The sequence below is a fragment of the Candidozyma auris genome, chromosome 1 (genome assembly GCF_003013715.1).
Source record: "Candidozyma auris chromosome 1, complete sequence".
NCBI lineage: Eukaryota > Fungi > Ascomycota > Pichiomycetes > Serinales > Metschnikowiaceae > Candidozyma > Candidozyma auris.
In genome coordinates, this window is record NC_072812.1 from 1,619,955 (window position 1) to 1,644,626 (window position 24,672).

At 44.0% G+C, this 24,672-nt stretch overlaps 15 protein-coding genes across 15 annotated transcripts; 8 read left to right on the forward strand and 7 right to left on the reverse strand. All coding sequences in view use genetic code 12, as the record gives it.

Annotated features, from left to right (window-relative positions):
* Positions 1-102: 102 nt before the first annotated feature.
* On the reverse strand, positions 103-528 carry CJI96_0000747 (succinate dehydrogenase assembly factor SDH5; the record flags this gene model as incomplete). Its single annotated transcript, XM_029034993.1, has 1 exon — positions 103-528. The coding sequence occupies one exon, from the start codon at positions 526-528 to the stop codon at positions 103-105; it is 426 nt and encodes a 141-aa protein (XP_028890235.1).
* A 147-nt stretch (positions 529-675) lies between these two features.
* Positions 676-1,251, forward strand: CJI96_0000748 (frequenin; the record flags this gene model as incomplete). The annotated part of the gene is made up of 1 exon (XM_029034994.2): positions 676-1,251. One exon carries the CDS (start codon positions 676-678, stop codon positions 1,249-1,251), a length of 576 nt encoding a protein of 191 aa, XP_028890236.2.
* Positions 1,252-1,365: 114 nt separating this feature from the next.
* On the reverse strand, positions 1,366-3,627 carry SWI6 (transcriptional regulator SWI6; the record flags this gene model as incomplete). The annotated part of the gene is made up of 1 exon (XM_029034995.2): positions 1,366-3,627. The coding sequence occupies one exon, from the start codon at positions 3,625-3,627 to the stop codon at positions 1,366-1,368; it is 2,262 nt and encodes a 753-aa protein (XP_028890237.1).
* A 946-nt stretch (positions 3,628-4,573) lies between these two features.
* On the forward strand, positions 4,574-5,338 carry CJI96_0000750 (uncharacterized protein; the record flags this gene model as incomplete). Its single annotated transcript, XM_029034996.1, has 1 exon — positions 4,574-5,338. The coding sequence occupies one exon, from the start codon at positions 4,574-4,576 to the stop codon at positions 5,336-5,338; it is 765 nt and encodes a 254-aa protein (XP_028890238.1).
* Positions 5,339-5,520: 182 nt separating this feature from the next.
* FAD1 (FMN adenylyltransferase) lies at positions 5,521-6,403 on the forward strand (the record flags this gene model as incomplete). Its single annotated transcript, XM_029034997.2, has 2 exons — positions 5,521-5,735; positions 5,782-6,403. The coding sequence occupies 2 exons, from the start codon at positions 5,521-5,523 to the stop codon at positions 6,401-6,403; spliced, it is 837 nt and encodes a 278-aa protein (XP_028890239.2).
* A 63-nt stretch (positions 6,404-6,466) lies between these two features.
* Positions 6,467-7,105, reverse strand: RTG1 (Rtg1p; the record flags this gene model as incomplete). Its single annotated transcript, XM_029034998.2, has 1 exon — positions 6,467-7,105. The coding sequence occupies one exon, from the start codon at positions 7,103-7,105 to the stop codon at positions 6,467-6,469; it is 639 nt and encodes a 212-aa protein (XP_028890240.1).
* A 238-nt stretch (positions 7,106-7,343) lies between these two features.
* On the reverse strand, positions 7,344-8,678 carry CJI96_0000753 (uncharacterized protein; the record flags this gene model as incomplete). The annotated part of the gene is made up of 1 exon (XM_029034999.2): positions 7,344-8,678. The coding sequence occupies one exon, from the start codon at positions 8,676-8,678 to the stop codon at positions 7,344-7,346; it is 1,335 nt and encodes a 444-aa protein (XP_028890241.2).
* A 123-nt stretch (positions 8,679-8,801) lies between these two features.
* CJI96_0000754 (uncharacterized protein) lies at positions 8,802-10,394 on the reverse strand (the record flags this gene model as incomplete). The annotated part of the gene is made up of 1 exon (XM_029035000.2): positions 8,802-10,394. One exon carries the CDS (start codon positions 10,392-10,394, stop codon positions 8,802-8,804), a length of 1,593 nt encoding a protein of 530 aa, XP_028890242.2.
* Positions 10,395-11,315: 921 nt separating this feature from the next.
* On the forward strand, positions 11,316-12,839 carry MTS1 (Mts1p; the record flags this gene model as incomplete). The annotated part of the gene is made up of 1 exon (XM_029035001.2): positions 11,316-12,839. The coding sequence occupies one exon, from the start codon at positions 11,316-11,318 to the stop codon at positions 12,837-12,839; it is 1,524 nt and encodes a 507-aa protein (XP_028890243.2).
* Positions 12,840-13,341: 502 nt separating this feature from the next.
* On the forward strand, positions 13,342-14,997 carry MLS1 (malate synthase; the record flags this gene model as incomplete). Its single annotated transcript, XM_029035002.2, has 1 exon — positions 13,342-14,997. The coding sequence occupies one exon, from the start codon at positions 13,342-13,344 to the stop codon at positions 14,995-14,997; it is 1,656 nt and encodes a 551-aa protein (XP_028890244.1).
* A 1,613-nt stretch (positions 14,998-16,610) lies between these two features.
* On the forward strand, positions 16,611-17,210 carry CJI96_0000757 (glutathione-disulfide reductase; the record flags this gene model as incomplete). The annotated part of the gene is made up of 1 exon (XM_029035003.2): positions 16,611-17,210. The coding sequence occupies one exon, from the start codon at positions 16,611-16,613 to the stop codon at positions 17,208-17,210; it is 600 nt and encodes a 199-aa protein (XP_028890245.2).
* Positions 17,211-17,312: 102 nt separating this feature from the next.
* On the reverse strand, positions 17,313-17,972 carry CJI96_0000758 (40S ribosomal protein uS17; the record flags this gene model as incomplete). The annotated part of the gene is made up of 2 exons (XM_029035004.2): positions 17,313-17,735; positions 17,928-17,972. 2 exons carry the CDS (start codon positions 17,970-17,972, stop codon positions 17,313-17,315), a joined length of 468 nt encoding a protein of 155 aa, XP_028890246.1.
* A 1,036-nt stretch (positions 17,973-19,008) lies between these two features.
* Positions 19,009-20,322, forward strand: CJI96_0000759 (uncharacterized protein; the record flags this gene model as incomplete). Its single annotated transcript, XM_029035005.2, has 1 exon — positions 19,009-20,322. The coding sequence occupies one exon, from the start codon at positions 19,009-19,011 to the stop codon at positions 20,320-20,322; it is 1,314 nt and encodes a 437-aa protein (XP_028890247.2).
* Positions 20,323-20,410: 88 nt separating this feature from the next.
* On the reverse strand, positions 20,411-20,731 carry SMD3 (mRNA splicing protein SMD3; the record flags this gene model as incomplete). Its single annotated transcript, XM_029035006.1, has 1 exon — positions 20,411-20,731. One exon carries the CDS (start codon positions 20,729-20,731, stop codon positions 20,411-20,413), a length of 321 nt encoding a protein of 106 aa, XP_028890248.1.
* Positions 20,732-21,585: 854 nt separating this feature from the next.
* On the forward strand, positions 21,586-24,486 carry ZCF20 (Zcf20p; the record flags this gene model as incomplete). Its single annotated transcript, XM_029035007.2, has 1 exon — positions 21,586-24,486. One exon carries the CDS (start codon positions 21,586-21,588, stop codon positions 24,484-24,486), a length of 2,901 nt encoding a protein of 966 aa, XP_028890249.2.
* Positions 24,487-24,672: the final 186 nt, after the last annotated feature.

The window sequence follows — 24,672 nt, forward strand, 5'->3', positions numbered from 1 at the left end:
TTCAACGTCCAATATATTTCTCTCCAATAGTTATGAATATAGCAGTATCTATATACTTACTCTTTATGTACATGGTTTAGCCAGTTGAGTTGCAAAGTCGGTTCAGTGCAAATCAGGCATTCTTAAAATCTCCTTACCAGGGTTTTGAGCATCCTCCTGTAACATCTTGAGGATCTTCAGGTTCTTCCATTGCTCCGGTAAGGGAGTAACGTCGTAGTTCTGGGTGGCCCAATAGTAAATGTCCCAATCTGGCTCATCTAGCAACTTGTCATATTCGTCAAGCTCCTCGTATGTCAACTTATGCAAGTACTTCTTAGCAAATCTAGACAACAACAAGTCACTCTCCAATATGCCTCTCTTTCTAGACTGGTACATCAACCTTGCTCTCTTCACCTCAATGGTCTCCCCAGTTCTCACGATAGGATCGATACGAGCAGCTAACTCGTTGTACGAAGGATTTTCTTTCCTCTTGTACTCTGCCAAAAGTTTGGTACTTCTTGAAAACTGACGAAGTGAAGTTCTAAACATGATGAGTCTGTGGTGGAAAGATAAAGAAGTTGCAAGCGTAATACAGGATCCCACCACCACATGGAAGTGCGACTTTGTGTGTCTAGCTTGTCTGCACTGCTTCCAGGACTTGTGCAACTTTACAGCACACACGTTCACTAGGCGATCATGGGGAAAGCGGTTTCGAAGCTCTCGAAAGACGACTTGAAGCTGCTTCGAGAACGCACACTTTTTGATAAAAGAGAATTACAACAATGGTATAAGGGGTTTCTACGGGACTGTCCTAGCGGACAACTCTCAGAGGAGGAGTTTGCTAAAGTATTCAAGCAATTCTTTCCTTTCGGAGATCCGACTGATTATTGCCACTTTTTGTTCAAGCTTTTCGACACGGATAACTCCAAGTTTATTGACTTCAAGGAATTCATTGTTGCCTTGTCCCTAACGTCGCGTGGGGATGTCAACCAAAAGCTCGAATACAGCTTCAAACTATACGATCTCAATCGAGATGGCAAAGTCTACTACAAAGAAGCACTTGCAATAACTACAGCTATATATAAGATGGTTGGTCCAATGGTGACTTTGCTGGAAGACGAAAAAACCCCGGAGTTACGGACGGCAAAACTCTTTGCCATGGCAGATAAGGATCCAAGTACTGACTACTTGGACTTAAACGACTTCAGGCGTATTGTAAAGAATGACCCATCTTTGTTAAACTCGTTGAACGCTTACGAGGGTCTTGTATGAAAAAGAAAACGAACGAAAAATAACGAGGAATTAGATTACAATTAGAGGTACATTTAGTTTCTTCTCCCATTATGTGCATTAGATTTCTATCATAATACAATGTTTCCACAAAGATTACTGCTGTCCTTCGACGGCTTCAAGTAAGCCGTCAAGAAGCTCGTCTACCTCGTTGATGTCCACTCCAGTACAATAGCTAACGACTTTCTTAAACTTAGCCGTTAATGTATCATAGTTGAGCAAGCTCTCTAATTCTTTTTCCAAATCGAAATTCACTTCTCTGTAAGCATTAAGACGTGCTTGCAACACCGCAGCTGACGGTAGCGAGTCCAAAAGTTCCGGTGTTGATTCAATTTCCTCGTTGTTGGCAACTTTGTCGTAGATTGCCTTGATTATGAATGGCTCGTCAGCGTCAAACTTCACCAATTCAGAGTTTGAGATATCGTCGTTAAAAATGTCCTCGTCATCATTCCCTTCTGGTAGTTTCTTCTTCAAGACTTGCAATTTCTCCATGATATTTGCCAGCTGCAATTTCATGGTGTCAATTTCTGATACTTTTTGAAGAATTTTTTTGGCAATGAAGCGATTGTTCGCCGTGATGATGGTGGCTCCACGAAGCTCCTTGTTCAAAAGGTTGATTTCTTTTTTCTTTGAATTGATCACTTTGGTATACTCCTCATTAGTGGTACTCATCAAATCTTGGATCGATTTGAAAATTCGTTCAGAGTGGGACAGTGATTTGGGTAGCTCATCATGTTTCACCCCCTTCTCAGGTATGTCTTGTTCTTCTTCCATGCTACCTACCTCTGGGTATCCGCCGATCTTGTTCAAGAATTCCACACCAGTGCAAATTAATTCTAGAATATATTCATCCTCCTCTCCCTCGACACCCAAAGTTTCAAACAAGGCTTTTGTAGCCGTGACAGAGTCAACGTGATTTCTATAATTTTCTCGTATTTTCATCACTTCTTTAACGGAGTCGAACTCGGCAGGTCGTAATCCTACCTTGTTTGCAATCTGAGGATCGGCTTGCAATTCAAGGAGCACGTATATAAACCATTTGAGTTCAAACTCGCCAGCCAAATGAAGTGCGGTGTTGCCGGCTTCACTCTCTTGTGCATTGACAATCACATTGCAAAGATTTTTGAGATTTTTCTCTTTGTCGGCATTTTGGACCATCCACAGCACTGTCTTACTAAGATAGTATTTGGATGCTTTGAGGTTCTTTGTCGCCAGGACAATCAAATGATGTAAGAATGATTTTTTCTTTTTGTCAAACAACCACAAATTCGGCCACAACCATTTGTCTAACATAGTCACATAGTTTCCCTTTTCCATTGCGTTGGTCACCAGGATAGCGGAGACCAATGGTGACTCGCCATCATTGTCACCGCGTATTGGAGAGCATATGCCGAGCTCTATGAAGATCCCAACCAAATTTGAAGCCAAAGTCGCCGCGTAATGTAAAGCAGTCTTACCTTGTGAGTCGAGTGGGACGTCCAACATGGCAATTGGCAGCTGTGAACGCGTCGAACACTTGTCGACTATGCTTTGAAACATCTTCTGAATGTCAGCTGTAGTGAGTTCAGCGGATAACTCGCCGTCATTCTTGAAAATTTCGCTAAATTTGAGTTTCACCTCCAGAACAATATCAACATCCTTCTCCATGAATGTGGACGGGGGAAGACAATAAGGATAATTGGTATTGGACTCCAATGCAGCCTTGATGGCCTTTGGAGATGAAGCGATTTGAGTTTTTCTACGTTTCGTTGGAGACCCATCCAATGTCTTCAGCATGTCTTCTTCTGAATCGCGTTTTAATGAGCCATTGTTGCTGTCTGGCTTCTTGGGTAGTTTGTCAAAGCTGTGAACATCGATTAGAAGAAGACTCTTCAAAATATTGTAAATGTTGTTTTCGAGTGCAATCAGCACCGCCTTGTCGTAAGGTACCCAGATACCGCGTAATTGGGACACTTCGTGAGATCTGTAATCGTTGTACCTGTACTCGTCGTCGCTATCGCCGCCTTTATAGTATTGTGGGTTGTTGCAGATCTTATCATCAATGAAGGATTCGGCTTGCCCTCGGTTGAGGTAACCCAAGTATATCATGACCTCGAGCATCTGAACAACATTCACGTACGAATCTTGCACTCGACGCAAGATGGACAATGTGGTCGACAGTGTATCACCATTACGAAGCTCTATCAACAATTCCATATATTTCTCTCCAGAGTAGATCGAAGAGTACACCTTGGTTGACCATGATGCTGACTCCGAAGGAGGAGTGAGGTTGGCATTCTTCTTTTGTAAATGAGTCCCGCTCAACTGGTTACTAATCGAATTTGTTGTGCTGTCACCAATATGCTGAGGTGATTCCATATTGAGCTGTGTCGTTGTCGGTTGGTGTGGACTAAATTTTTGCAAATAATTCAAGATAAAGTTCTTCTGAGCTTTCCCATTTGGGACAATTTGCACGGTATGGTAGGTGAGACGTGTAACACCCGTGCCTCTTACCTTTGAGTGGCTCTACAATTTCTGTAGACAATTCACTTTCCAGCTTGATAACATGACCGTTGGTATTCTGAATCTGGTCCTTAAAAGCGTCATTGATGCTCTCGATAATTTTGTTGACGCATTTGCGCTGTAAATAAACAAGTGAGATAGTTATACTTGACAACACTAAAGTGTGTCATTTGGCAGGATGGAGTTCAAATGATTTCGGTCGTTAGGACGCTACAGTGTAGGTGGGTTTCACACCTCGAGTGACAAGGAAGACGACTTTGAGTAGTCTATTCACCGGCATCGCTTATGGGTTCAGAACTTTTGTCTCCGAATAATTTATTTGATCTTATTTTCTGTCCAAAAGTTACTATGGCTGCGAAAATTTAGAAACTATGTGCATACACTAGCATCATCGGTTATAGAGACCTTAAAATTTGATTTAATTTCGTAGTGTTTTGCTTCATCTGACGTCACTGAATTTAATTCAAAAATACGAGCTGACTACTATTATGAGGTCGGAGAACATATAACCCGCAGTTAAGAGAGGTCTTGCGCGTTAGACCATGTTATCAATGGAAGCTATAATGGCAGTTTTTGATCCCAATCTTCTTTGAGAAAGAGATTGAGGCCACACTGTAGCCTGGATATTTTAAATCAACAACCATCGTAATATTTGGAAGACATGATTATCAAAATTTTTCATAGACAATAGGCATCCCCGAGCATGCGTCTACACCATACAATCTGTGCTTCTTGATGCGCGGCTCGAGACATCCCATCACTCAACACATCAGCTCTAGCACAAGAATACCATCCGTTCACAATGGACTACTCTGAACGAGTTAACTCAAAAAAAGGAGCTGGTGGAGTAGCCGATACCGCAGAGGCAAACGTACAGACAAAGAGGCGCATCAAGGAGCTCTTAACCTCGCAAGTGCTAGATCTAGATAACGACCCATATGTCTTCAGAAACCATTTGGGGGCATTGGAGTGTCGTCTTTGCCTCACCACACACACGAATGAAGCTTCATACATCTCACATCTTGGCGGACGGAAGCACGCACTAAATCTTGAAAAGCGTCGTATTCTAGATGAGAAGCAGAACAGACAAGCCAGAGGCGATGGCACTGCTCTTGCTATGAACAACGTACAAAGGAGGACATGGCACAGTATCGGCTTGCCTGTCTTCAAGACTACGAAAATCAGAGATCAAGAAACATTACAGATGGGCATCTTGGTGCAAGTGCAGTGTCCACGCATCAAGGTCAAGGAGCCATTCTTCAGACTCATGTCCTGCTACGAGCTTTCAGAGAAGAATCAAAATATTTCGAAATCATACTTGGCTAGAAACAAAACAGACTACGAAGATGATGACGATTTGGATCCTTCCAAGTGGCAATATTTAGTGATCTCTGCTGAACCATACGACAACATCACGATAGCCTTCCCAGCACTGCAAGAAATTGAAAAGCCTTCGGGAACAGAGCAGATGTCGAAATGTTATTGGTGGTATTGGGACGAAGACTCCAAGGAGTTCTTTTTGCAGTTTCTCTTCAAATCACGAGATGAAAAGAAGAGATCAAAGTAGAAGAGTATAACTTTTTGATCTTGATTACTTATTATAAAACCGCTACGGTTTCCCCCTGCTTTTGTGTTTGACAGATCCATCACGAACCGAGATCCGGAAGATGTTCTGCATACAAAGAGTGGTGATTACAGAACCCCAGAAACCACTTTTCTCTAGACCATTCACAGACCCTTCTTTCTTTCATGACTCAAAAGCAGCACAGAGAGCTATGCAGCTTTCTTGTCAGATGCGAACAAGCATACAACTTGGTGCATGATTTCCTCAATGATACTTTACCCCATGGCATGATATCTGCTAGAGCAAGAGGCTACACTTATCGTCCGCAACGTCGTCTGATAGTTAAAGAGAAAGTGAAGAAATCATTAGAGGTGCTTGAAGCTTGCATCGAAAGACATAAGTATGTTGAGTATTACATGATATCAAAGGCTATTACTAACCTCTAGTATCGAAGAGATAGCTATCTCCTACAACGGAGGAAAGGACTGCTTGGTCATGCTCATTTTGCTATTAGCAACAATACATAAGCGCTTTCTGTCTGAAACATTCACAAATCCATCACTCAACTTACTACCTAAAGATTATAGACTTGACTCCATATACATTAACTCCGAAGAACCATTTCCCGAGGTTCTGAAGTTCATCATAGACTCCACGGAATATTATAGCCTTAACCCTATCACCATAAAGTCAACTTTGAAGGAGGGCTTCCAAACCTACTTAGATGAAAATCCTAAAATCAAAACTATCGTTGTTGGCATAAGATATGCCGATCCATATGGTTCCATGCTTCAATACGAGCAAACGACAGATGATGGATGGCCAAAGTTTCTTCGCATACATCCCATTTTACATTGGCATTATGTTGACATTTGGGACTTCATCATAGGTTGCGATTTGGACTACTGTCCGCTCTATGACAAAGGTTACACCTCGATTGGTGGCGTTGACACTACGACTCCCAACGAATTCCTCAAAATAGGGAACAAATTTTTGCCAGCATACATGCTTGAAGAGTATGCTGACGAGCGAGAACGCTTAGGGCGCAATAGTAAGCAAAGAAAGTAGATGTACATTACGAAATGAAAAAAAGAAAAGAGTAATCTGGTAGTCCTGTTCCGTAATTCGCCATCAGCTCTTATTATTAGCAATCTGGTACAAGACCTCTTCGAAATACTTTCTCGAATGCGGCCCCACACCAATCTCACCCAATGCAATCTCAGCGCTAGTAGGGTCTGCTGATAGAGGAACATTACCTCTTCCTTGTTGTTGCATCTTGAGATTCTTAAGCCGAAGCAACAACTCAACTTCCTTTCTGTTATTATCGTCGATGAGATTCTGTAAATACTGGATGTACTCGACCGACTTAGTCAAAATCTGACCTTTGTTTGGCTTACCGTCCTTGGTTCCAGTACTTTTAGCTGCTCCATCCTCGTCATCTCGAGAGGTCAGTTCTTGAAAGTACATAGAGGGAACGAGTCCTAGCAATTCTTGTATTTTTTCGTTAATATTGTCACGACGTTTTCTCTCATTGCCCTGATCATCCTCCTCATCCTCTTCGTTCTTGATATGTATTGATGAATTCCTTCTAGATTGAGGTTTTTGAACACCACCGCTGGTGCCTCCTGACGAGCTGCCTTGAAAAGATTGTGAAAGCTGCTTTTTAATATCTGATGACCTGCTTAGCAATTCACTCGCATTCACCGGAGAGCCAGCCTCCTTGTGGATGTTGATGTTTGGAACTTTGTACTGCGATGAGCCTGAAGACATTGAACTTATTGATTGTTATGTTTTAATTGTAACCTTTACACTGCTCTTTCTTTATTTCGCCAAAGTTTGCCATATAGTGGTGGTGATAGAAGTGAGCTTGATGTGGCTTGCAGTAGGTGCCATGCATGTTACCACACTAGCAATGGTACACCCGTGCCCCAGAAATTGGTGCCCCAGGATGCTGACAACCGTGATAAATTATTCCCCCATTTTTATTTTACAAGCAAAATATCTCTATTTACATGCTTTTGAGTTGTTGTGCTAGGCCGTGAAGATGGCGCTCCAAGCTTCTTACCCTCTTATCGTCTTCTCTCAGCCAGAAGGAGATGAGACCCGACTTGCCCAACTTTAATGTATGGTAGCGAACAATGATCTCTTTGAGAACCCTGAATGTATTGATGTCACCCAAAAACCCATTATTTTTCATCTCAACATAGGCCAATTCGATTTCATGAAGGCTCAGTTTGCCATAATATACCCAATAAAGCTTGAGAACTTCGTTGTACGTCTCCTGGTTGCAAACAACAGAGTACAAAGCGAGGTCTTTTTTTAATAGATTAAAGATGGTGAGTGCAAGCTGGCCATCATAGAATCTTGTGCTGAATGTGTTCATGATATGATTGAACAACAACGGCATTGTGTATGCATTGAGGACGGGACTGCTAGGACTCTGTTCACTTTGCAGCTTGACTTCCGAAGCCAACTTGGTGTACCTTCTTGTAAATTCCAACAATGACTCTCCCTTCCTGATTGCGAGGGAGAAGCTCTTCAGTTTTGAATCCTTCTCGTGGTACCTATCAAAAAGCTCTCTGAGGAACTTCAAATATTGTTCCCTACTCTCAAAAGTACCTAGATGAGCATAAGTGGGCTCAAGTGCTTCATTGAATCGCAAGAAGATGTCATGTATAAGGTCCTGCGTCATTCGAGTGTTCAGTGATGGTCTTAATGCTCTTGTAACATGACGATCTAGCTTTGTTCTTGTATTGCTCATTGCCTCACGTAGGTTCCATGAGAGATGTGAATGTGAATTCTTTTGGGTGGATGAAGATCCAGGTTGTGAGTATGTCTTGAAGATGTTCATGAAAAGTTCTTTTTCTTTCTCGATCACGGAGGGATCCTCCCCGTACTTTCCTCGCGGGAGTGTCTCATCAGAATTTGCGATGTTAACGTCAGCCTCTTCGTCAACTTCGTTTCGATGAATTTTGGGTATCAGACTTTCAGACGTAACCCCTCGGGAGATATCAGCAAATATCTTATTAAGTTCAGTCTTTGAATCACCTTCTCCCGCATTATCGACATAGATATCCTTAAATATGTTACTGTAAGCGTCAGTCTCACCCAGAGCACGGGCTTCTGTCTCTTTTATAAGATCAACGAAAAGCGTATGCTCTTTTTTTGATGGTGCCTCTCCATCCACTTCTTGAGCTGTTGGAGTATCTTCGACACGAGATGAGCTGGTAGGATCTTCCTTATTCAAGCTGCTATTTAGCCGTACAGTAGGTATCCGACAACGCGAAAGCGATAAAAGACCATGAATGGCTCGAGACGACGAATAGCTCGGAAGACGAAGCATTTAGTTTTTCCTAATTGGCACCACTGCGATTGCACTGTTCAAGCTGAAATGTGATGCAAGTACATATGCGCGAATATCTGGGTGCAATGTAGGACGCTAGGATATATTAAATGTAGATGATATTTATATTGTAGGCTCCAAAACGACCAAGTCTGGTTCTTCGGGAGCGGGTTGTGGCTCATTTGCCATTTGGGATTCTCTTTTAAGGTTAATGATGTTGTAAACCCCACGTTCCCTGGTTGCCTCGAGCTGAAGATTGTCTCTGGTTGGACACAAGATTTCTTCATACTGCGGGTGGTCGAGAGCCCAATCGGGTCCCAAGCGATTACACAAGTACGCAGCTACATCATCGCAATAGCCCAAGAAGCTGATGTCAAAGTTGCAATGATGAATGGGGTCCCTGTTAATGAGAATCTGGGGAACGTCGGCAGGCACTTTGTCAACTATGTCAGCCACCGGGGCAACCTTGAGAGAAGTACCAATGCTTATGATCAAATCACATTCCCTAAGATCCTGGTTTATTGTGTCATGAAACGCTCGCGGTAGAGCCTCACCAAAGAATGTAATATCAGGCTTCATCACTCCGTAACTCTCCTCCACGTAGGCATCATCCTGGTCCATTAACCTGGCTCTAGCTTTGGCACAGTGCGGGCAATAAGCAACTTCCTTATTCCTCATGTTTTTATAAAGCGTCTCACCAGGGACTTTATATCCACAAGTAACACAAGTTGCATGAGCGAAAGACCCATGACACTGGATCATCTTCTCAGGAAGGATTCCAGCGTTTGCCTCCAAGTTATCTATATTCTGGGTGTAGTTACGTAAAAGTTTGCCTTTGTCCTGTAAGAGTCTGATAAATTTGTGTAACGGAGCGTAGATGTTATCAGGCGGTAAAATCATGTGTGCAATAGAATAAAAGATGGAAGGATCGGTGTGGAAGATTTCCAAGTCGAATACTTCCTGGGGGTCCGTGAGACCCATGTGAGAAATACGAGAGTAGAAACCTTTGGAAGATCTAAAGTCTGGTATCCCCAAACTTGTAGAGATACCGGCTCCCGTGATCACTAAGACCTTCTGTGCCGATTTGATCTTGTCTAAGGCATGCTCAACTGTGTAAAAGTTTTCAAGACGGGACCGTAATTGACGAACCCGTTTCATAGCTAAATGAAGAAGTTTTATAAGTTGGAGAAGGTTCTCCCCTTTTTCAAACGGAGGTAAGTTTCGAGGATAGAAGCCTAGCATGACGATGAGCTTGTAGATCTCATCGCTGGATGCTGTGGGAGGAAGGTACTCTTCGAGAAATGCCATAATACCTTCATTCTTCAAGAATTTTCTCGTCTCATAAATAGTTCTCTTCATAGCTATCTGATCTGCCGATGGCACCGCGTCATCTGTGTTATTTTTCGTGTGACCGCTCATGCTGATCTCATCCAAGTCCAGAGAGTCCACACTGGCGGCTGTCAGATCACTGGACGCTGATTCTTGAGGTGAAGAGCCCTTCAACGGGATGCCCTCGTTTACGGGAGCAGTAACATCAGGATTCGGGGAGTCTGAGTCCGAGTCTTGGAACGGTTTCTGAAACGGGGGAATAACAACTTCCAGTGACACCGCTTGCGGCAGTTGAGGCCCCATTTTCTGTTTCTTGGACACATGCTGTAGCTCCAGATCCGAGTCCGAGTCTATGAGAACCACATCTAGGTCCTTTGTAGAGCCCATATTCGCTTTCAGTATGGTTAGATGGCACGGTATAGTCTATCTTAGAGAAGTGTCAAAGCGTGTGCAGAGATTAGTACCTATTCGCGGTCAAACACGACAGGCCATCGTAGACTGCTTTCAAAGAATTACAAGAATAGTAGATTATTGAGTGAAAAATGGTTCTTCAAAAAGTGCAAATTAAGAAACTTCTCTTTTATCAGCTAGGTTTTTGGAATCCAGACCTCGAGCAGGGATTTAGCCGCGTGAGAGGATTATGCATTAGGAGCAGTTGTACATCACCTGCGGGAGGGTACAAGAGGCAGAGCTAATATATCAGACGAAGACAAAAAGAATGGTCTTCGTAGTTTTACAGTGGCAAGTCTTGAATCAGACATTCTTCACGATAACACAATGTATGGTGATCTCAATGTAGAACGATGGGAGACCAAAGGAACAGCGCGGCTGCTGCAATTAAATGGTTGCAAAATTCTCTGCAGCGCTCGTACGCTCAATCCAGTCAGATTCCCTGAACAATGAACCCACACAGTTAACGCTATTTTTACATTTCCACAGATGCTCTCCCTTGTTACGGTTGTCATAAGGTAGCAAACGAAGGCTAATTTTCATTCTTGATTACATCAAACAACGTGCTATTAGGTAAAAAATTCCGCCAAAGAACACGTCAAGCACAAACACCATATATTCCGTTGAAGAATCATGCCATCTTATATCCACTTTCAGCACTATGCTCAGCCCCTCACCTTCAACGCCATACACAATATAGCCTGAAAATAACCTTTCAAGACTCGCAACCATAAATTTACTGTACATTAATTGATCAAACAGCGCCTTCGATTCGCGGTTGGACACCGGGCTACACGCTATTATTTTCAGACCCTCCACCAACTTTCATTCTTACACTTCTCTCAATTGACAAACACCATGTTGGCTGGCGTCGAGTTCATCAAAACGCCCAAAGCGGCTCCTCAGCCACCTGCCTCGGATGAGTGTGGAATTCTCACCACAGACTCTCCAACCATCAAAAACGCCCCCTTGCCTGCCGACGGTCCCGGCTCCAGAAGCTTCAGCAACACCGCCATGATCGCTTGTTTAGTTGGTATTCCATGGCTTGTGGTGAGGAAGCTAGGCCTTGGTTTCAAAACATGGCTCTTCTTCTTTGTGCTACTTGCAATTCCTATCTTGATGGCCTACTGGACGCTTATGTCCACTTTCAGCCCCCGTATTAATGAGAAGGTGAAGTACCCTGGCAGACCCATTTCTCACTACTTGGAGTTTCACACTCCTGAGCTCAAGGCTAAGTATATTGACTCAAACGGTGGAAAGGGTACCAAGATCCCCATGGAGACTTTCCACGAGTTGTACTTTGCTGGCAAGGTGTCTTTCAAGGGCGACGCCTTAGACGTCATGGAGTACAGACACGATTGGGCCAACTTCCGCTTTACTTTGTCGCTTTTCCGTTTTTTCTTGTTGGGAATGATCCCTGAGGTGATCATGCACTCGAAGTCTCAGGACGAGGAGCAAGTGAGAGATCACTACGACAGGGGTGACGACTTCTACACCTGGTTCTTGGGACCCCGTATGATCTATACTTCAGGAACCATCAGTGATATCAAGAAAGAAGAGACCTTAGAGGAATTGCAGGACAACAAGTTGAATGTCGTTGCTTCCAAGATCCAATTGAGCAAGAACGACCACATTTTGGACTTGGGCTGCGGTTGGGGTACTTGGGCCACTTTTGCTTCCTCTCAGACTGGTGCTAAAGTGACTGGTATTACCTTGGGTAGAAATCAGACCAAGTGGGGCAATCAACTCTTGTCCGACTACGGTGTTTCTGCGGATCAGTCGAGAATTGTGTGCTGCGATTACAGAGAGGCTCCAAAGTCCGGGAAGCCCAGCGGCAAGTACGACAAGATCACCTGTCTTGAGATGGCCGAGCACGTTGGCATTAGAAGATTTGGTGCCTTCTTGGCTCAGGTGTACGACTCCTTGGAGGACGATGGAGTTTTCTTTTTGCAGTACGCCGGGTTGAGAAAGGCATGGCAATACGAAGATTTGGTGTGGGGCTTGTTCATGAACAAATACATCTTCCCTGGTGCCGATGCTTCCACTCCAGTTGCTTTTGTCATTGGTGCTTTGGAAAGTGCTGGTTTTGAGATTGTATCTGTAGAAAACATTGGTGTGTCGTACTCTGCTACGTTGTGGAGATGGTACAGAAACTGGATGGGCAACAAGGACAATGTCATCAACAAATACGGTATCAAGTGGTTCAGAATCTGGGAGTACTTTTTGTCGTCGTCTGTAATTACTGCCAGACAAGGTGGTGCCTCGTGCTTCCAGTTTGTCATGAGAAAGAACCTCAACTCCTACCATCGTGTGAACTACGTTCCTGCTCAGCATGGTATTGTCACTCCAGCCAAAGAGGGTATCAAGTGGGCCAAGGAATGAGCGAATTAACGCCGCATCCACTCTCGGGAGATAAATACACAAAAATCTCGCTACTTACTTTATCTGCTGTAGCCTGTAGTACGACTTGCTAGACCGAAGTCGAAATAGTCTTGTAACTTTGCAACCGGCCTGTCCGTTTTGCTGGCTGCAGGACCAATGGAGGTTATCTCGGGATTTGGCTCGGTTATGGACTGTTTGCTTCCCTTCATCCGAGGCGCTGCCGGGTCTTTTGTGCCAGACACGTACGCTTCCAGGTTATCTAACGAATACCGCCGCGTATTTCAGGATAAAAATCCGTACACCATCATAGTTAACAGGAGGACATGCCTCTGTCACAGGCTGAAGCATGCACCTGACTCTGATTGCTAGTCAGGGTTACTTCCGCTGGAACGGGAATCTGGGGTACCCGCTCATAGGTATTGTGAGCGCATATATAAAGCGCACCCTTTTCCACATATTCTAAGATCTACCTGATTTCTTGAGTTTTGTATTTACCTCGATTATGTCTTCCCCCTTCCCTACTACCAATTCCAAATTACAGGGCGTCCAGATCTTGGCCCCAGTCCCTCAGGAGGCTAAGCACATTTTCAACCAGGAGGCCTTGGGGCTCCTCGCCACTTTGCACCGTGCTTTCAACGGCGAGAGAAAGCGCTTGTTAGCCAACAGACAAGAGCAGCAGAAATTGAGAGACCAAGGTGTCTTGCCCGACTTTTTGCCTGAAACTGCTCACATCAGAGAGGACCCATCTTGGACGGGTCCTCCATTGGCCAAGGGTTTGCAGGACAGAAGAGTCGAGATCACCGGTCCAACCGACAGAAAAATGGTGATCAACGCTTTGAACTCGAATGTGGCTACTTACATGGCTGATTTTGAGGACTCCTTGACCCCAGCATGGAAGAACTTGGTGGACGGCCAAGTGAACTTGTACGATGGTGTGCGTAGAAACTTGACTTACAGTGCCAACGGCAAGCAGTACAAGTTGAACTTGGACCCCAAGAGACACATTCCAACTTTGATTGTCAGACCAAGAGGCTGGCACTTGGACGAGAAGCACGTGTTGGTGGACGGTGAGCCAGTGTCGGGTGGTATCTTCGATTTCGCTCTCTACTTCTACAACAATGCCAAGGAGACCTTGGAGCGTGGCTTTGGTCCATACTTTTACTTGCCAAAGATGGAGCACCACTTGGAGGCCAAGTTGTGGAATGACATCTTCAACTTTTCCCAGGACTACATCGGACTTCCAAGAGGTACCATCAGAGGCTCTGTCTTGATTGAGACCTTGCCTGCTGCCTTCCAGATGGACGAAATCATCTACCAATTGAGACAGCACATTGGTGGCTTGAACTGTGGTAGATGGGACTACATCTTCTCCTTCATCAAGTCATTGAGAAAGCACAAGGAGTTCATCTTGCCTGACAGATCCCAGGTCACCATGGCTTCCCCATTCATGGCTGCCTATGTCAAGTTGTTGGTGCACACTTGTCACAAGAGACAGGTGCACGCCTTGGGTGGTATGGCTGCTCAAATTCCTATCAAGGATGACGAGGCCAGAAACAGAGCCGCTTTGGAGAATGTCACTAAGGACAAGTTGAGAGAAGTCACTGCTGGCTGTGACTCTTGTTGGGTCGCCCATCCAGCTTTGGTTCCTGTGGTCTTGAAGGTGTTCAACGAGCACATGAAGGGTCCAAACCAGATCAACGTTCCTCCAAAGGTTCCATACAAGCCTGTCACTGCTAGAGACTTGTTGAGCCCATATGTTCCAGATGCCAAGATCACCGAGCAGGGTATCAGAACTAACTGCATCATTGGCTTGTCCTACATTGAAGCCTGGTTGCGTAATGTTGGATGTGTTCCAATCAACTACTTGATGGAGGACGCCGCAACCGCTGAGGTTTCCAGAACCCAGCTCTGGCAATGGGTTACCCACGGTGCCTCTACCGACAAGGGTCAGAAGATCACCAAGGAATACGTTGCTAAGATCTTGGATGAGGAGTACAGCAAGTTGGCCAAGTCTGCTCCTGCAGGCAACAAGTTCAAGCCAGCTTTGGACTACTTTAAGCCCGAGGCCTTGGGTGAGAAATACTCTGATTTCGTCACCACCTTGATCTACAATGATGTCACCACCATTGGCAGACCAACTACTGCTGAGAAGTTGTAGGCAGGTTACCTACTCTTGAGTATTTATATATCAATGCGGTTCATGATTATTCCAGTATTGTAAATCGCAGCCAACCTAAAATTATCTCGAAGATGCAATAAAATTTATACATTCGCAACTGCTCGTAAACTACGTGTATGTACTGTTCGAATCAGGTCATAAGTCTTTGTGTCGACAAATTTCTCTTTCTTTACCCGAAACACACGAAATTCCTTAATATTTACATAAATGTCTTGTAATCATCCTCTTCGCTTACAGCTGAAAAATGAGAGTCCAACTAGAACTAACCGTGGATGACTCAAAAAGGTTGATTTCTACTCCGAAGAAGACTCATGGTGCAATCATCAAAGACAACGACATCTACATTGCCATAAATTATGAAGTTGAAGCCCTAAAAAGCTTTTAAATCCAAGAGTCGTCCGGATGCCTACAAAAGAGCAGTCGATGCGAACGACATAACTATCGTGTTAACAATAAACCGCGTTGCTCTACAAGCTCTTCAAACATCCAAATAATTAGTCACAAACAACATGAGTACCAAATTTGTTGCCTACGTAACATCCTTTGCGGTTTTGTGAAGCTCATTAACAATTCGACATTTTCAAAAGAAATGCCAGTCGATCAAAAGATTGTAAATTGATGCGGCATGAAGCTTCTCTTTCCTCCAAATGGAATGAGTTCAAGAAATTGGCGAACCTCGAAGAGAATTTTTTTTTTTCGTGACAGCGCCAAGCATGTTTGATATGTTTTAGCTGACGTTCTTCTCGTGTGAGCACAGCTAAGAGACACTGGTCAGTAGCCGACCAACCTCACGTCAGTCCTGGATACGGTTGTGGGGAGCATGTCAAATAATGTTCAATGTATGTGCTTTTTTTCACCGAGCGCGCTCGGGTAAATCCCCAGCATATTTTCCACATTAGACTGGTCTAGGCGCTGAGAATATCGGATATTTGAGTCCCAAACAGACTGCTCAGGAGACAAGCCTTTTCAGATTGTGCCCTTCATGGCTGCAGCTGGGCTTCTCTCCGTTAAGAGATCTCGCAGTCACCCTCGTTCGGGCACTTGGCCATCCATAACAAAAGTCTCCTATCAATAGCACCCTTCTAAAATACCCAGATGCTCATTTTCAAAAGAGGAGTTAACAAATTCGTGTTTGGCCCTCTAAGTCACAATTAGTTCGTTTAGGCATGTTCAGCAGAAGGCGTCAGCTCTACTTGTGCTTCTGTCGTATCTACGCTTGAACCGTTGAATAATTCCAGTTATTAGGCGCACATTATCTACTATTGTTGCATTTTGCTCATGCAGATCCACTGAGGAGCCTTGAGTCAAGACAATCGCGAATGCACAAGATGTCACGCGATTCCAAAGTCAAATGCAAGCTTTACAGTCTAGAAACTCTACCTACCAAGGCTCCCGTATTATCGGCTAAGTGCTTGTAGCCGTCTCATCTATAGTGCCCTCGGGAACGCGGTCTTGCAAGTACACAGGTGCGGATGCGCGCATGATGGTCCTTAAGGGAGTCAAAAGTTGCTTGCATCTACTAGTAGGTTAGCAGTACCCTTTACCCTTAACGAATGGTTTCTAATCGAAAACTAAGGGTTCTTGGCCTTGCAATGGCCATGCTACTCCTTACTTGCATTCTTTTATACACTCACGATCAGAAAACTCACAATGTGCTGGCAGTCAAACAGAGCTCGGGAAACACCCTCATAGAATCCACCAATGATGCCCAGGTTGACGCAGCGATTAATGAAGAGATCCTGAAATCAAAGGGAAAGGAAGAGGCCGAGAGCAACGGTGATGTGCAACCTGTAGCCCAGGCAGAGGGTACCACGGACGAACAATACGATGTCGCAAAAGAGTACAGAGAAATTAGAGCCTTAGCTCCAATGACAATATTCTCCAAAACGTACTGTCCCTTCAGTAAAGCATTGAAGAAGCTCTTGCAAGATAGCTACAACATCGTTCCTCCTCCAACGATCGTGGAGCTCGACAAGTCAAAACATGGAAAAGAGCTTCAAGAATTCTTAGAACAGATCACAGGACGTCGAACCGTGCCCAACGTACTCGTCGGGGCCTCGTCATCAGAGAGCCGGGGCGGTGCTGACGACTTCATCGATATGCATAAGAAGGGCGAATTAGAGACATTTTTGAACAGTTGGGGTGAAAAGAAATTATTGGTGACAAAGAAGGAGACCCCATCAAACGTATAGACATATTTTGATGTATAAAAAGTAAGCTACAAATCAGTTAATCTTATTTTAACATTAGGGTACAAAGTCTGACACCTCGATTTATTTGGCATGCGATCAAACTTAGAACTTGGTGAACTGCTTGGACTTGGCCTTGGAGACAGCGACCTTCAAGACGTTGAATCTAACAGTCTTGGAAAGAGGTCTGCACTGACCAACAACAACAACGTCACCTTCCTGGACACGGAATGCTGGAGAAACGTGAGCGGCAACGTTCTTGTGTCTCTTCTCGTATCTGTTGTATTTTGGAACAAAGTGGAGGTAGTCTCTTCTGATGATGATGGTTCTGTGCATTTTGGTGGAGACAACAGTACCAGTCAAAATCTTACCTCTGATGGAGATCTGACCAGTGAATGGACACTTCTTGTCGATGTAAGAGCCCTCGATGGCAGACTTGGGAGTCTTGAAGCCCAAACCGACTTCCTTGACCCATCTCTTGGTCTTCTTGTTACCTCTGGTCTTTGGGTTGGTAAAGATGTGTGGTTGCTAATTGTTAGTATGATTGCGTTGAAAAAGTTGGCAATTTGGCCAGCCTAGACTCATCACTTCAAATTTGAATGGGTATAGATTCTGACATGGTGCTGTAAACTGGGACTTCATAACACTCTAGATCGATGGAAAGCTTGCTATTCATTCTGCCATATTCGTAGTGGCCGTTTGTATCTGGTAATTACATACCTTCTGGAAAGCTCTCTCAGATTGCACAGTCAACTCAGTGGCCATCTTTGCTTCTTGTTGGTATAGAGAATTTACGCTGAGAAGGAATTTTCAGTAGTAATCGCGGGAGAATTTTTTCCCGATGTGCCCAGCACAAAAGTAGCCCATGTGCAGGTGTAAAGATGTTAGGGCAAAAACCCTAGTCACGTGATCAAGCTAGCTATGCACAAATAAGATGATTGAGTGCCAACATTAACATAATGAAGTTTAAAAAAGGCGAAACTTTCTAAGGAGGCTCCAGTATAAAACAAAATGTGTATGTGGCCTAAGTTAAGACTCTGTTGATTTTACATGTTTGTATCTTATGGCTGCGAAATGTTAGTGAGGTGAGCATACGGTCAAACCCAAAGGAACTGAGACAATAATCTGAATTGAAAGGCAGAATTGAACCTGAGTGGACCAAAGTCTACGGATTGAAATTGCACTGTCGATCAACTTTGGATAAGCGTGTGATCATGGAACAATTGGTCAAGTGCCGAGTTACCAGAGCAAAACATAATAAAGTGATAACAGCTTGAGGAACGGCTTACAAGGGGCTTATTAATTAAACTAAATGGTAACGCTCAAGAGACATCTTGGGGACGCTTGATTTGATGCTCATGGGAATGATCAGCTACGAAGGCTTACTCAAACTCCCCGCAAGCGGCGCTGACTGTTTACTCTTGAGTGAGAGAGAAGAGAAGAATAAAGCACAAGAAAAAGAAAAAAATTAAGAAAACAATATGTGTAATCTATAATTCCTTGAAACACTATGAGAGCTGGTTTATATACAAGACATGTAGGTGTGTTCCCAAGCTTGGCTCAGGCAACTTCATCCCGCATACCCAACCTACTGGAGGAAGTTAGAGTAAGTCAATTTTAGACTAAGGAACTGGTTGATGATAGTTTGCCTCTTATCAGATCTCATGTCTTCAAACGACAAGTGTATGGGCATTTCCATAGAGACCAAAAACAGTTATCGTCCTGCATTTCCAATGCGGTTATCACAAATACATCGCTACTATACCTCGTTATCTGATCGATTTGGCTAAATTTTACAGAGATGACAGAAAGGAAACCATCGGCAACGCTACCGAGACTACGAGTATCTTCGCATTCTTTTGCTGACTTTTCGGCGCACAATGTATCTAATATCACTCAAAGAACCGTATCATCATCGACATCAGTAATCTCCACACCAAGCAATAATATACGGCGGGTGAAGAACGAACAGCGATTTCACGAAAAACCCAATCACAATCAGAATAGTAAAAGGAACCATCGTGCTCAAAAATCGGAGTTCAAACACGAGCCTGCGAAAACATCCAAAAAGCTTTTAAACTTTCAACAACTGAAGAAGTCTCAAGCTTCATCGCAGCCTTTCATTCTCCACAAACCCGCCGATTTATCTCACTTTGACTATCTGATATATACAAGAAAGCCCAATCCGGTCAACGAGATACCGGCAATCGCAATTCAGTCTCTGCTGCTGCCCACAACACTCGCTGAACCGCCAAAACAATTGCACGCTCCTGTAAGACAATCGCAAATCAAGGCATGGGAATCTGCAGAGAATATAACTTCCAATAGAATTTTCGACTATACAAAGCCAGGAGAAGAGTCCTGGATTGATGAAGACACCTACGAGTATGGCATTGAAGAAGAAGTGAGCATTGATCGTGGTACTGAGGAGTGGGCTGAGCCCGCAGCCACAGACGGCATTCTTGTTCTGGTACCAGAACTCTCCAGATCAGAATTGGCTATCGTAAGCGATATTCACACTCACGTACAGCAGGCCGATGTGATTCCAGAACTCGATGATCTCGACAATGACGAAAAGAGTCTTCTTTGGGCTCATGCCAGACAACAATCAGAGGAGTACGAGAAATTGTATCAGTCTAACCATACCATGGCAGGAAAAAGAAGAGTTCAGGTGATGCAAAAGAGGGCCTTTCTTCAGAAGCTCTTTGGGCACTTGAATAACGTGAACGTGGAATTCACAACAAACAACTCGTCGTACTCGTGCGTAGACGGTTCAATGAGCGCACAAAAGGTGTTCCATGAAGACAAGGAGGAAATTTGCGAGCTCCTAGAGCAGCAGCAAAGCTTCCAGAGTGCACTTGAGGAAGTGAGAGAACGTTTGCTCCCGTCTGGTACGATCAAACAAACTGCATCGGGCATCCCCTTAGCTTACCTGGAAGTCGACCAGCTCAAACTTATGGATGTTACTTCGAAATGGCTAGGCTCTATCTATGAGCGTGAAACAAACGAGATGCTGGTGGATGAAGACGATGATGATCCAAACATTGTCGAAGCTGCCATGATACATCTTAAACTGTGTGTACAAGCCGAAACCGACGAGACCATGGGTGAATGAGGCCTACAGAAATCTTTGTTCATCGGAGACAAAAGCGTCTATAATATTAATATACAAGGTTAGTAATGTACAGCGTGTAGAATTTGGTTCAGTGTTTCGTTCTCTTTGGTGGGGGCCCCCTCACCGGGGGCTTGGGTTTCTCACCGGGCTTCATGAAAAACATTGGAGCATATTGTAAGATGTCAGGAACACTCACAAATCGTATCATGGAGCCTCTCACGAAAACTTGGTTCTTGAAGGAGGTTTCACCGGTTTTGCCCTTGGTTATTGTGACTTCATCGAGAGAGACGTTCATGTTGTCCTCAGATTCTTGCAACTTTCCTCTGTATGTGTCGCCATTCGTGAGTTCCAAAGAGACGATATGGCCTTGAGCCTCGTTTAGAAGCTTTACGGGGACACTGATCGACATTAGAGTAGAAAGTGGGACACAGAGTTAATGCGAGCCTCTTCGCCTATACAGCGTCTGTGGTCACGTGCCCAATACCCGTTTATATCGGTTTCAATGCAATCGGCGAAAAATGAAATAAAATTGAAAGAATATAAACGTTAGCCATGAATCGAGATAGTAAAGCTCATAGTTGTCACGTAAAGATGTGCTCATTAGAACGGACCATCACGGCTCAGTGATAAGAAACAAAGACGTGCATCTACACAATTACATTACCTAGCTACAATGTAACCAATGAAGGAAGCTTCAAAATCAATCGGTGACTGCAGTGAGCTCATTGTGCTTTTTATTTTCTTCCATACTCCAGAACCCTTGCATTGTATGGCAATTCCTCGTTCTCTGTTTGACGCTTCTCTCCTACTAGTGCAGGAAGCCGATTCGCTCTCTGAACTACTCGCTGTAAAGGGCTCTTCCCCGGCACACAGTAATCATTTTGGATCTGCCGCTGCACCCTCGCACTTATCGCACTTCACAAACGGTCTTCATTACTAAACTCTCCCGAGGGCGGGATTACATATTGACCCGATTTACATCTTCAGGTTGAATAACACCTGTAATACACATCACATATCTCATTGGCGATGGAGAAACGACAGCGAAAAAGAGCCCCCATCACTTGCCTAGCTTGCAAAAAGCGTAAAGTTCGCTGCGACAGAGGCAGACCCTGCTCGAGATGTGTTAAAAACAATGTTGGCCATCTCTGTGTGTATGTTGAGCCAGACTGGATAGACGATGTCAAGAAGGCAGCGGCAAGTACACAACATGTGGGGAAAGATGTGACGAGGATGCCCGAGTATGTGCTGCTAAGAACTTCCATGGAGGGTACCATCGAGTCTCAGAAGAAAGAGATAGAGTGCTTAAGAGCGCAGCTAGCTGCTGCCTCTGAATCAGCTAAGGTCTCTCCTATACGGTCTGCAACAAAAGAAGAAGAGGAGGTGGGTGTCTCCCCATTAAAGACCGAATTGCTGGATGAGGCAACCTCGTCCGCGATATCGATCTTACGCAAACTTGACTCTACAGACTCACAAGCGCAGACGCCCGAGGTTTTGAACGATAATTTTTATTCCCTCAAGGGTTTTAGATACCTGAAGAAAGTCAGGTGCTCAGAAGCATTCGTTGGAAAGTTATACTCATGGCTCAATATTATCAAACTAGATCCTCAGCTAACAGGACTCTGGTTCAAGATCACCAGCTTGCAAAAGTCTTATCACATGTACAAGACCAGCTTGCTCAGTAGGCCAGACCGTGCAGTATATGGTACTGGTGAATGTCCAGTCGCAAAGTCACACGGTGACAATGGGCCCTCTTGCGGACACCATCAGTGTCCCGTGGTTGAATGTGAGTTTAATTTAATGGTGGAGGAGTCCTCTGATAGAACATCAACGCCCATGGGTCACTCTCAAAGTCGATTAAAAAATGAGTCAGCCGAGGATACCCCGTCACCCCGTGATACCTCGGCACAAGTACTTTCCCAACTTCATAGACTCTGGTCCGATATCATAAGTTATGGACGTGGTCTGGAACAGCTTACCTATGACCAAATTGTCTTCTTGGTGCAATTTTACTTGAATCTCTCTCATGTTCCCTCGTCACTGCTGGCATACGAGTTTGAGTCAAGAAACTTATTTCGCTTTTACAGAGATGACATATTGTGTCTCTTCACGAAAGTAGGAGGCAATGCTCACCTTGATCTCTCGGCCTTTGATTCGAAGGTAAGTGAAGCCGAATCTATCTCACTTGGCAAAATCAAGGGTATTTACCTTTGTATGCTTGGTCTTATTGTGGAAGAATCCCTTGACATATTGAGGCGGAAGTCTGGGAAGCCAGATGAGCTTCTGAGCTCGTTTCATCAGTTGTTTCCTTTGGAAGCTGTGCATCATGGAATGGGTTATAAACGTACAAGCTTTTACGATCAAGCTCGTGACTTTTTGAAAATTTGCACGTCGACAAATCGAGGTGATGAGCTCAGTGATCTGTTGCCGTACATTGCTATCTCTTTAGGCTATTTGAACAGGTGTATTGCTCTATACCTTAGACCTGGCAACACAAGCGATGTCCGTCTGAACTTCATTGCTATATTTACACGTGTGCTTGATGTGTTTGACAAGGACGACAGCCGGCTTCGCTTGTGGGCAGATCCTTCACATATTCGATTCAATGGGGCACATATGTCTGATGCTCGCCAAAGAGAGCTTCGGCTTCATCTAAGTCATTTATGGGTAGATTTTATGAGGCTTATTAACCATGTAACCTTCAATTTTATCCCCATGCTAAAACATTCGGAGAAGCTCGACAAGCGCATTGAAAGTTTCTTTGAAAATATTCATGAAGCAACTGAAAATCATGATCATGTCAAGTATGTTTCGAAGCAAAAACTGGATTCTGGTGACGACCACATCCCTGAGTTATTGGCATCGCTTCATGTGTATTACTTGTCATCAAGAATCTTCCTCATACTCCGTAAGAGTACTTGTCGTCTGTCGGGATCAAGTGTCACGATAGGAGATTTACAAAAGTTAACAAAAGACATAACAGCTTGGACCGAAGATATCACTCTCACCAAGCTCAGGATTACTCGCTACTTCGAAATTAGGAGCATGTTTCAATACTTGGATTTTTACATATCATTCATTGTGTTTTTGCAATGTGAGGAGGATGCGGATTACGAATCGGCATGCATTATCATACCTTCCTTGTTTTCAAAAGCATTGGACTTAGTCAACTTTTTGCAAGAGAGTGTCAAACAATTCTCTAAAAGTGATGGTTCCCAGTACGTGTTAGCTGCTGTTGCGGAGATGTTATCGAGGGTGTCTCATTTAATAGTCGGTCTTTTGATCCGGTTCAAGAGGGAAGAGAGTGGAGAATATGACTCAAGTGAAACGCCAGCCCCTACCTCACTCGTGTATACTGCTGTACCGGACACTATGAGACAGTTCACGATTTCAGTGCAATTAAAAGAGCAGCTCATTCAGGTGACTGACTCTTTACTCATCATCCTTGAAAGCCTGTTAAACAGAGAAAATTTCACTAAAGTCTCAAAGATTTGGAAATTTTACATGACATTTGTTCGTAACTCTCATCGCATGAATCCAGCAGCATACGCTCGAATCCATGCTGATGTTTTTAAATCGGGAAAACTTATGGACGCATGCCCCGTTCTTCCTAGTCCTGCGAAAGTTTCTGACACCAGATATAATCTGCGGAAAAGCCAAAGTTCGTTCAGTGGATGTCCCGTGAACCACGTAGATAATGGCACAGCTTCAATGGACCATTTCACAAATCATGGAAGGGCATCTTTAAACGGTGGCTTTTTGGTGGACTCTACTCCTCATATGGGCCACAATCAAAATGATTCTCTTCTAAATAATAAAAAGCGCCGCTGTCCTTTTGATCACGAGTCCCTCAGAATGAGCGGTAAGACTCCAAGCTTCCAGGAAAGCAATATTAGGAGCAGTCCTGTTGATTTGAAGAATGACATGGCTATTGATGGAAAGCCCTCTGCTTTGCCCATGACGAACATGGCTCCAGCAATGATGCCAAGTCGGCCAACATCCAATCCTCCATTTCAATTCCCTCCCCCTAGTCCGGGCCCAGTAACAATGGACTGGGACAACTTACCCAACTTTAATTTTGATCTTTTTCCAGACGAGTCACTCATGGTTCAGTTTGGGCCCGGAGACCTTAATAACCCTAAGATCGAAGGAATCTTCCAATGATTCGACGCCAAGAAAGAACTGAAAGAGAGCAAGATCGAAGAATTCTTTTTCTCATTTTTGCAACATACGTATCAATTTTGAAATATATGTCATGAAGTTTCTACACTTCATCAAATCGGAGAAGCTTTTTTTTTTTTTTTTTTTCGCAGCCAACTAACGAGAAGCGTTATTTGCCACATGATATCA